This window comes from Sus scrofa, chromosome 9 (assembly GCF_054392235.1).
Source record: "Sus scrofa isolate SSC_HxYL_T2T_F1_AM1 chromosome 9, Sscrofa_HxYL_maternal_Yorkshire_Landrace_v2.0, whole genome shotgun sequence".
Classification (NCBI taxonomy): Eukaryota; Metazoa; Chordata; class Mammalia; order Artiodactyla; family Suidae; genus Sus; species Sus scrofa.
The window spans coordinates 34,453,646-34,465,827 of NC_139391.1; the positions used below are offsets into that span (position 1 = coordinate 34,453,646).

Sequence of the window (12,182 nt, forward strand, 5' to 3'; positions counted from 1 at the left end):
GATTTCAGGCCTCAAGGAGAGAGAGGCTGTGGACTCTCCAAAGCAAGGAGTGTCAGAGGAGAATATCTTTCATTGAAAGGTCTGCAGCAACAGCAGAAAGAAGCAAGAAAACTTAAAACTTCTGTTTCCGGTGGCTTCAGGACATGGGCAGAGTAAAAGTCGATCGTCAGAGAACAATGTTCTAAAAGCGGGCTTGCAGAAATCACACAATCTTGTCACTCCAAACAGCTGCATGCATTTTGGGAAGGAAGTTTGTAATACTGTGCACCTTTTAAAACTGCAGTTGAGTACTAAATAATGGAGTAGATTTGTTCATAGGCAATATTTATTTTTCATGAAGATAAGAGGCATATTACATTTACTGTAGAAAATGCTACCAGAGGAAAAAGCTGCATGTTACCGATATGACAAAACCAAACCAAACCAAACCAAAACATAAAAAACTCCACTTACAAAAATGTTCTGCCCTAAAAGAACACATTGACTGGAAGACATTATTCCAGGTGAGTGAGCCACATGGAAATGAGGATTTATTAGGATTTGTTTTGAAATGTAATTTGTATGGTGAGCTTTTTATTCCTTTGATGGCAATGAAACAGATTTATTGACTACAAGTTGGAAGTGCAATAGATAACAGATAACCAAGGGAGAAGTTTCAATAAAACATTCAGGAAAGAAAAAAAGAAGTGAGTGAGTATGCCTGCTTATATTTCAGCTAATAAATAAAAAGTACAGATAGGGCATTAACTGAAAACCATCTTGGTTATTGCAGCCTGAAAGGTTTATTGAAAATTGGGTAGAACACTCTAATTTTTCATACTTACAGCTGCATGAGTTAGAATGATATAACACAAATTTTGATTTTGGTACAGGAAGCCTATGTTTTCTTAGGAAACTTGCAAGTGGCATGAAGTGTGGTTCCTGATTATCAGAGTGTCTGCCTCAGCTCGCTCTGATTGTGCTCTGGGATTTTGGACAAGTCAACAATAGAGTATTTATTTTTACTGGTCATCCTTTGAGGTAAAAATACCAGAAGCTTTCAGGGAATTTTTGAAGGTGCATCTTAATAAGCATTGGGGGAGCTTCCACTGTGGCTCAGGGGTTATGACCCCAACTAGTATCCATGACGATGCAAGTTTGATCCCCAGCCTCGCTCAGTGGGTTAAAGATCCAGCATTGCCATGAACTGTGGCATAGGCCGGCAGCTGCAGATGCCACAGACGTGGCCTTAAAAAGCCAAAAAAAAAAAAAAAAAGGCATTGGCCTTTTGTCTCAAAGAACTGAGCAAAAATGAGCACTAGGATAGTTGAGAACTTGGACCTGAAAGCATCATGCTCAGAAATCCAAGTGTATTTAGGCTGCTCATCTGCCACTGGGACTTAATGAACCCCGGTCACATACCCTTCACTCCACTTGGCTGTAGTTAGTAGGGCCCTCGACTCAAGGAAGAAATTGGCTCCCTTTTTTCTTCCAAGACAGGAAGAAAAATGTCATTCTCTCTTAGTAGCCCCTGAGCTATCTTGATTTCAGTGTTGCTGTCTTAAGAGTCTTGCTTTGGAGAATGATGGATCACTTCCTACATCTGAAGTCAGTCTCCAAAGACTTAATAGACATTAAGAAGCCAGGGAGGCAAAATCACTCTGAATACCAATAACAACCATCAAAGTGAGAACATTTTCCTTGTGGTAGAGCAGGGCCAAACTTGTGTTCTCACAATTTGCAGTGTGGCTTCTTAGAATAAGCTCCATAGATCTGCAAAGAGCCAGAGCACCTTGATCTCATTTCACTTAGTTCAGAAACAGGAATTCACCTGAACTGTGTGGTAAGTGAGTACATGACTAGGCATTTACATCAATAAAATGGGGTTGTTTTGTTACACAAAGGCTTTTAGGTTATAAATAATCCATGATGGCTTGCCAAATATAAGGTGTCATTGTAAATCCATGTCTGTATATCAAAGAGACAGGAACACAAAAGCAAGATATGTAAAATTAATTGGCATAATTTGGAAAGTATGAATCCATTATTAAATTGTATATTTCATCCAATTCCTATTTCTGTTAATATTTCAATGCTCACTTTTTTGACTTTTAACTACCCAAATTTCCAATGAACACTATTTTGAAAGACTTACCCAGAGTCAGTCCCCATGCCATTCTCCAAAGGAGCTACTTCCATGGAGAAGTTTTTGAAAAGAAACAATTCAAAATTCTGTGACAGCTTATAAATTGTCTCTCATAGGATTGTAATAAGAAACCTTGTGAGAATTTTTTGAGACAGATGTTAATGAATTTGCATGCCTCAGCAAGATACATAAAAAGAAGACAATGACTTTATTTCTAAACACCTATATTATTATGGCATGCTTTCGAAGACAGGTAATAATTATCTACATAGGGAAATATGTATTGTAGCACATCTTGTGGGAAAAATGGTTAGAATATGCCTTTTCCCAGAAACCGTATTTTCCCTTTTTATAATTAAGATGTATACATTAAGAAAAGCTCATTTATCGGTTTTTAATATACAAGGTGCTTTCTTTAAAAGAACAAGATCAAAAATTGTCTTGTAACTCAAAACTTAAAAGTAAACAAATTAACCTTCTACATCTTCCAAAGTCATGTTTCATGTATTTACTGTGTCCCTTATTTTGCCAGATTTGAAGGGTCTAAATAACTAAACCATATGTAAGCTCTGGTGTACCTGGTTATACATACTAAATAACCATTTGATCTATTTACACAGAGACATGGATACATATATCCTCAGACACTATTATTAAATGCAATCCTATATTCTTGGATATAGAGATTGATGATGCACCTTTCTACTTGCCATGGCACTAACAAAGCTAGGTTGAAACTCAGCAACCACTTATATTCATTGCTTTGCAGGCTAATAGTAAGTTCGGTTGCTGGTGGGAAAGGGATCTCTTACCACACCCTCCTTAAAATAAAGCTTCTTTCATGCTTAATGTAAGGATGTGCACATTCTTTTATCGAGGTGGTCTTGAGCTGCAGATACAATCGCATCGCTCATGGTGATCCAGCTGGATGTCAACGAGAGCCATGTGCTTCGCTCTGCCTCTCCTCTTGAAATGGCCAGGCTCAAACTTTAACACCTAGGACAAGAAGCATATTTCCTGTTAGCAAGCACCTGGAGTATAACTCAACCACATACGAATTATTCTCTTTATGACAACTGCTTTTTAAGCCTTGGAGGAGCCAATGAAAGCTATGGGGACACTATTAGAATACACACATGTAAAGAGTTCCCGTCATGGTGCAGTGGAAACGAATCCGACTAGGAACCACGAGGTTGTGGGTTCTCTCCCTGGCCTCACTCAGTGGGTTAAGGATCCGGCGTTGCCATGATGTAGGTTGCAGACGTGGCTCGGATCTGACGTTGCTATGGCCGGGGTGTAGGCCAGTGGTTACAGCTCTGATTAGACCCCTAGCCTGGGAACTCCACATGCCACAGGTATGGCCCTAGAAAGACAAAAGACAAAAAAAAAAGAAGAATGCACACATGTAAATATTTTATAATCACCATCTCCTTGCAGTGATGGAGTCCACTGATCCCAGAGTAATGCCATCTGCATTACCTACCTGCAGTACCCACACAATATCAGGTGTCTAAGCAGGTATTTATTAATAGCTTTCTAAGTGTCTGCTTTGTGCCAGGTGCTGTCCCAAATATTGTCATAAGGATTCTTCCAACCAAAGTATGTATTATGGATAAATATAATAGTGAGCAGATTAACTCTGCACGCAAAATAACAAATAAAGTCATGAACATAATATGCTGCTATGGCTAAATGTTTGGTGGATATAAAACATTTTGCCCCAATGAATGATATTATTGGTTATAAATAAATAAAAATACATTTGATGTTCTTACATATTTGTTATTTGTTAAGATATAATAGCTTTTATCATTCAAAACAGATCCATTTCCACTAAAGTTCTTGTACCTTAATACCAGTATAACAATACAACATTTCTTTGTCTTTCCTTTTTTAAAGTTTTATTGAAGTATGGTTGATTTAAAGTGTTGTGATGATTTCTGCTGTACAGTAAAGTGATTCATTTATACATGTAAACACATCCATTCGTTTTCAGATTCCTTTCCCATACAGACCATCACAGAAAATTAGGTAGAGTTCCCTGTTCTATATAGCAGGTCCCTGTTGGCCAACATTTCTTAAATTAATCAAGTACATCCTTAATCTTTAAATTAATAAGATTAAATGTAATTTTTTAAACTCCTAAATTCAAATAGAAGCTAACTCTCCTTCCCTACGTCCTTCACTGAAGTCAAATATTAGCCCCCTCATGCACACATACTTGGAAAACTACATATTTGTTCTCTATTTACTCCATAGTCAGTTTAACGTCTTCTTTTCTTTATGTTCTTAGGTTCCTGTTTGCCTTCCTTTTAATTTTGTTTTATTTTCCTATTTAGACTTTAAACTCTGCATGACATGAACATACACTTACGTAGCATTTTACCATTTTCAAAGAATTTGCACAGATGCACTATTTTGTTTGCCCTTAGACAAACCTTGTCATATCACAGAGAAGGTAGTACCTTCATTCACACTTTATAGGCTGGAGGACTGAGATTCTAAAGGAGGCCAAGTGCCTTGTGCAGAGTCTTCTGGCAACTTGGAGCAGGGAACAGAGCTTTGTCCTCTAGGTTCCTATCTCCCTTGGACCCCAAGACCCAAGGCCTCTCTAATGCGGCCATGATTTCCCTTTGTGTCTCAAAGCTGTGTCAGGCATGCACCTAAACTGAAATGGGGACCTGATGCTTGACTTTGGACTTAAGATGAAGAGGAAATGTGAGGAAATCTTGCTTGCAAGGCTGTATAACCATTCATGGCATCACTACACTTTTTTTTTACTGTGGATTCTCTTCCCAGCAATTTTGTCATCCTCACATCATCTGTTTGAAGTCATCAACAAAGCAAAACCATCTACTAGGAAAAACTAGACCTAGTGTCTTCAGTGCTTAGGCTTCCCCTTTATTTCAGCATTTAGCCCTGCTGTTCCAGAAGAGTTCTGTGGGGCAGGCCATTTGTTCAAGGTTCAGTAAAGCCAAGGAGTCTGGACTCTGCTAACACAGAGAGAAATACTGAGTCCCCTTTGCAGGAGAGCTTCAAAAAAATACTTGTGAGTGCAAACTGAGATGGGAGGAAAATGACGCTGTAGGAGAGTTCCTGGGGGAGACATAAAGACTCAAAACTATTTGATTTCAGTAAAGCTACTTCAAATGCCAGTTTGGGTAGCTAATTATATTATCTTTTGTTTTCTTGCAATTTTACTGCACTTACAACGTATATCACATCATTTCATATGACTTCTTATACTGTCTATTAATTGTATTGTAAGTGCTTTTAGGGCAAGGGTAGCAAGAATAATCACTAACATTACTGAGAATTTCTTAGATGCCATGCTGTTGGAAGTGACTTTGCAAGCATTAAATGTTCTGGACCTCACTGTAACACTATGAGATAGGATATAGGTATTTTTCTAGTTTTGTTCTTAGGTAAGGAAAGAGAGAGGTTAAGGTCACAGAGCTAGTGAGTGGTGTGACTGACCGGTGACTGGCAGACTCCACGTGGCCCGGCTTGTGCTTTTACCTAGGAAATTGATATTTTGTTTGCTCAGGTTAGCAGCTCTTTGGGAACATAGCAGCTGCTAAAGAAGTGTACCTGGGGGGCCATGCTGAGTGATGCCACCAGTGCAGATGTATGGGAACCTATATTCATGTTCTCTCTTTGATGTCTCCTCCCTGCATCTCCTCTGCCCCAACCTCCAACAAACAGAGGAGCAAAACAAAACATGCCAAGAAATAACGCTGAGGCTGAAGTGAACTTTTAAGCCTTTTACAATTTTGAAATAACATTTAAAGTACTGAGAGCAGAAGGACAGTGACATTTGCCTTTCCCTGCTCCCATGTTTTTTCCTGCTGGGTCTCTATAGAAAATAAAAGCGATTTTTTTCTTCATGGAAAAATAACTAGTCAAAGCCATGAATGGCGAGTATATTATATTTAGGATATTAAATAGCCCTGCCCATGACAGATATGAAAGCCCTACTGTGCCAATTTGGTCAGAGTCTTGGAAGGGGGTAGGGGTTGGGCTCCTACAGTTTTGTCAAGAATTCCTCAAAATATTAGTCACTAGTGTCCAAGTCTATAAACCAGATTTGGGGGTTGAAGATGCAGCAGAAGAAAATGATTCTTAAGAAGCTGAGTGTATGATAAATATTCTCTGTTTTAAAAAGACCATTATTAAAGCCTAAAAAGTTTGCCATGACTGATTACATAAAATCAGTGCTCTGTTGATTTGCTTCCTCATTTAATGGTGAATGAAAGTGTGTGTTTTGGGATGAGAGCAGAGCCTGGCTAGTTTTTCTAACCGGTCTCCTGATTGTTCAGGGATTTCCCCTGTGTTTTATATTAAGCCATATGGGCACGGTATATATGTGTTTTGCTGATAAGAGGAGAAAAATGAATTGGCAGACACTTTCCTAGACAAGACAGGAAAGCACTGTTTGAACAAAGTGGAAACTGGACTGCTTTACTGGCTGATCACAGCACTGATGTTCAAAGCTTTCAGACCATGTAATAGTCTTAGGTTCAGGTACACAGCGTTGAAAGGAGGAAGAAAGCAAAGCTGATTTGAGAGAGCATGAAAAGTTAAAAGAAAAATGAAAAGCCTTTATCTGAGAAAGCAAACTGTCTACTGGTTATCTGGTCACCTTTAAAGGAAAGGAATCATTGAATTAATTATAGTGGCTGAAGGACACTTACTAATAGGTACCTTCACAAAATGCTTTCCTATTTTCTGAGCTGTGATTCCCAGCTGTAAGCACACACATGGAAATAAAAACTCATTGAGGAGCAGGCAGCCATTTCTTATCACCTATGGGTGAAAATGGCAATCCTGACCCTTCTTCACCACTGGGAAAACCTCATAAAGTCAGGGAAAGATGACTTTTACTAAATGAAGAATGACTGAGCCAGTTAGTGGCTTTCATACCACTATACAAAATCAAAGATGCTCAGTTTGCAAATTGCCATATCACAAAAGATATTTAGCTATGGTTACTCTCCTTGTTGCCAATAAACCACTGAAAGATTCATGACCATAAAGCTATTATACTAATAAAACAATACAAGGCAGAAAAGCTATCTGCTGAGTTGAGTTCTTGTTTATTGGGAATATAAAAAAAAAGGTCGTTAAGGCCTTGTAACAGTTCTCAAATTACCGGCTGACAAAGGAACACAAGTACATATTTCAAGACACATGCATTGTATAAACCTGAATCATTAACAGTTTATTTAAGATTCTGCCAAACGCCTAAAGCAGGCAGCATTCGATACACATCGTTTAAGGGGAAAAAAAGCTTCATATTTTTGCTTCCATTTTTATTTCTTTCACGCTTACAGACTCTACAAAAAACGTGAATGGAGTTAAGATTTTTAAGGGCTGGTAATCAACTTTTCTGAAACCTAAAGTGACTATAAGCAAAAATATTTTGAGAAGGGATAACATATTATTTTCCACCTGGGTAATTGCTCAACTTGCAGGTACTCGTTTTCAGGGAGGCTGAAAGTTGTAATGGAGGGAATGAGACCAAGTCCTGCAATACAGGACTCAATAAGAAAGACATAAATGGCAGAGTTAAGTAACGGTTCACTGACAAGCTAGGTATGAGGATGACCAAAGGCTGGGGTTATAGAGAGCATCTATGAAACTCATGAATTTTGAAAATGCAATCTTGACATCTGTGGACATCTACTTCTAAAAGTTTTCTGTGAGCACTCTGGGGTGAATTTAGCTGCAGTGCTGCCTTTAGAGTACTAAATAGGTCAATGATTTTGACAGCACTTTGGAGAATGAATGACTACACGGTCAGCCTACCAACTGTAGAAAACATAGTGGAGGCCTAGCCGGGCACCAAATTTCAGAGCATGGCTTTAGCACTGGAGTATCCTTCATGTTACTGATGGGTCTCATCTACCTGGGGCGTATGCTGCCCCAAGGCAGGTTTGTTCAACGTTGGCAGGAAGGCCCAATGTGAAGGCAGATCTACAAGGGAAATGATGTACCTACGTCACAGAACTTAGAGAGTCCCCTCACCGGTGAGTCATCAGGGCCCTAAGGAGTCAGAACTGAGAAAGCCCAACCATGCACTAGAAAATTCCACCCATGTTGGTCTTGTGCTTTACAATCATTCATCTAGGATCCCTACGAGATAAGGAGCACAGGTGGTATTATTACCGAAGAGGGAATAAATAGTTATCAGCAGTCTACACACATTAAGTGTTTCAGATCATATGTTTATTCTTTTTTTTTTTTTTTTTTTTTTTGCCATTTCTAGGGCTGCTCCCATGGTATATAGAGGTTCCCAGGCTAGGGGTCGAATCGGAGCTGTAGCCATCAGACTACACCAGAGCCACAGCAACGTGGGATCCGAGCCGCGTCTGCAACTTACACCACAGCTCACGGCAACGCCAGATCCTTAACCCACTGAGCAAAGCCAGGGATCAAACCCACAACCTCATGGTTCCTAGTCGGATTCATTAACCACTGCGCCATGACGGGAACTCCCTCATATTCTTTTGCATCTACTTAGCACTTCAACCACCAACTTGTTTATATTCCCTACACAATTTCAGTAAGATAAGATTAGAGGAGTAAGGTTGAGTGTAACAGTGAGTGGATATCACGTGATTTCAGATTTGTCTGGGAATTCAAAATCGTAGGTTATTGTGGGGATGAAGTGAGGAAACTGAGGCTGTGGAGGTTTTAGGTGGCTGGCCCTTGGTGGCCTCTGATGTGGCAGAGCTGAAACCTGAATCTGTATCTTTTCTTTTCTAGTCCTGTGATTACTGTTTTTTCCTCTATCATCTTGTCTTCATAGGAAAACCACAGGAAAGGCCTGCAAGAGAGTTCTTTCAGTTTCACTCAAAGAGGGACAAAGGGGAAGAAGTAGGGAGACTCTCTACAAGTCCTGCTACTTCCAGAAAAATAATAGAACAGAGATATTCTTAACTTATATTATGGTTACTTATAATTATAACCCCCAAACTCAATGCCTTTGACAAAGAGTAGAAATTTTTTGAAAAAAATTATTTTCCTGTCTCCTTGATCTCCATTTGCAGTTTTAAATTTCTTTCAAAGACAGATGCTTAAAACACATAAAAATTTGAAGTACCATTCTTTTGTCTCAAGTCTAAAGTTCAACATTTTACTACCTTAATCTCTTGTTTCATATATAAACATGTGCTTACATCTACTCTGAAACTGTAGTGGGCAGAAAATTTTTAATACATAATTCTTCCATAAAATAAAAAGAATATTTCAAAGTCACTTTTTCATTTATTTGAAAGACTAGAATGATTCTAGATGCTGTAAATGTGCCAGAGCCAGAGCTGGGTTAGGCTTATGCTGTTCAATATGGTAGCCCCTATCCATGTGTAGCTATTTACATTTAAATTGGTTAAAATTAAATAGGATTAAAAATTCAGGTTCTCATTTGCATTACACACACTTCAAGTGCCCCATGGTGCTAGTGACTACCATACTGGATAGTACAGATATGCAACATTCCCATCACTGCTGAAAGTTCTAGCAGGTAGTGGAAGTATATCTGCACTGCAACAAAATTGTGAGAGCAAGGAGAGAAAATTAACTTCAGGAGTTCCCGTTGTGGTTCAGTGGCAATGAATCTGACTAGTATCCCTGAGGACACACGTTTGATCCCTGGCCTTGCTCAGTGAGTTAACGATCTGGCATTGCCATGAGCTGTGGTGTAGGTTGCAGATGCAGCTCGGATCCTGCGTTGCTGTGGCTCTGGCGTAGGCTGGCAGCTTCAGCTCTGATTGGAACCCTAGCCTGGGAGCCTCCATATGCTGTGAGTACAGCCCTTAAATAAAAAATAAAAAATAAAAAAAAAGCAAAAAGGAAATTAACTTCTTTCTCCCTCTGTTGCCTCCTAAGTTTTGGTTGTTGACTGAATGGACATAGTCAGAAGAAGAAGAATAACAACAACAACAAAATGTAAGTATTAATTAAAAAGGTTACTTTATTTCTTGGGACTATCCCTTCATTATACATTATCAAGGGAAGATAAGGACTGAAATAATAGCATCCCTAATTGTCTACACAATACGTTTTCTGGAAACTTTCCTTTTTAAAAATCACTACCAAGAGTACTTTTTATATCCTATATATTCCAAGAGGCATGAGATGGTTGCTACAGCAGGATACCTACAAACTTTTGAGAACAGGAAATAATATAGACGATGACAGTGAAGAATGCTCAAACCCTTACAGGAGAAGCTGCATAGCCTTGGCTTCCTTTTATTTGTAATTTCTAATTAGTGATCATTTGAGAATCATATATTTGAGTTTCTTGGATTGTATCGCTTAAATGTTAATCCTTGAAATATCTGTGGAGATGTGACAAGTTCTAGTTCACCCCCTTAAGGGTGCTCATCTCTCACAGAAACTCATTTCACATCTCATCAGTTACAACCAGGAGCTGGGAAAACTGTTTTCTCATTTCTCTGAGTTAAGAATATAGACACAGAATAGATAGAATAGAGGACAAGGATTCTTCCCTAATGAGACTGAGCTCAAGCAACCCCCATTTCTAAAATGGAACAAGCCTTCTGCTCTTTTCCACAGGGCACTTGCCCGAGTGATCACTGTGACACATTTCAAGGGTATTTTAGGAGTCTGGGGAAAATGTGCCAGCCGTGGGTGCTCCAGGTATGCAGTTACTGACTGAGTGATGGATGCTGTTTTGTCCCTTTGTCCAGAACCCGGCAGAGTGATTTTGTACAGAGCTCAGCAGACTCCGAGAAGTAAAAATATCATGACACGTTTCAAAGAGATGCTTTAGACAGCAGTTTCAAAAAGATGCCAACACTTTAGATCCACTCATGTGACTGAACAAAGAGATCAAGGGCTGCCCCTTCTAGACATTAATTGTGAACAGAAATACATGGAACAGCTACTGAGTACAGAGACAAGAATAGAACTAAGCAAGGGACCCTTCAGAGTCTGTTAGAGTTAACTGTCTGGGGGGTGTGGGTTCTTTGGGGCCTAGGTTTAACTCTATGTTTCCCCAATATGGAATTGTAAAAATCAAACTGCACCTTCTGAGTGTCAAGATGAAAATAAGCCATCAAAGCACTGAACTGGCATGTTTTGCCTCACGGTTAAGACGAGGTAGAGATCTTGTCACTTCCCGGCTTATTTTAACTCAAACCGAAGTATTACATTCTGCATTCGTCCCCAGGGTATGACTCAGTATTACAAAATTCAGGCTCTTAGACACAAAGGACAAAGTCCAATCTAGAGTTCATCAGGTCACACGAAAATAAAACACAATGAACGCAGACGACAGACAGCATTCTCTGGATGTGAGAACATTTTTTTTCCCCTTTGCAAACAGTGGGGTGGAGTAAGAAATTCTGGCGACTGAGAAAACATGGTCTCTGCAGGTCTAAAATTGTGTGTCCCCATCTGTCTGAGGTAAGCCTGCTTATTGTGGCCTCCGACCTCCTACATTTCCCAAGTTGAAAATACCACTTATGACGTATCCCTTTTCATTTAGCTCAGAAATTACCTCCTAACTTATTATTGTTTTATTGTTTTCAGAAGGACAAAAGGGTTGGATACAGCTGGAGATTTTATTTAGGGAGCACCATCTATTCCTTTGTTTTGGTGGATCCTGAGAAAAGCGACTCAGACAAAAATTCCTAACCATAATGTTTACTTCGTACTTTAATTTTTAAACATATTTCAATAGGATGTTTCACATCTTACAAAATGTGCTATTTTATGTGATTTCCCCAGGACCACCGCACAGAATTATCTGATATAATGTCTTAGTCCTATTTCACATGCATTGAAAACTGCATCTTTAAACTTGAGTGACTTGCATATGCTCCCACACCCAGGAAGTAAGAGAGCTGCTGTCAATATCAGGAGCAGCTCTAACCCTTTAATCATCAATAAAGTGCTATATGTTTAAAAAGAGAGAACACAGTTTTGCTAGTGACAAGAACACTGACTCTGGAATCGGATGATCAGAGTTTAGGTTCTGGCTCTGTGATTTACTGACCAAGTCAATCTATAGTCCCTCTCAGGCCTCAGT

General features: G+C 39.2%; 1 protein-coding gene across 3 annotated transcripts in view; it reads right to left on the minus strand.

The window, feature by feature from the left end:
* Positions 1-307: 307 nt before the first annotated feature.
* PDGFD (platelet derived growth factor D) overlaps positions 308-12,182 on the minus strand; it is a 232,761-nt gene continuing 220,886 nt past the window's right edge. For all 3 annotated transcript variants that reach the window (XM_084975899.1, XM_084975894.1, XM_021062718.2), the window contains one exon: positions 308-3,121. In XM_084975899.1, the coding sequence (XP_084832025.1) occupies positions 2,996-3,121 (126 nt within the window). In that variant the 3' untranslated portion in view covers positions 308-2,995. The remainder of the gene's footprint in view (positions 3,122-12,182) is intronic.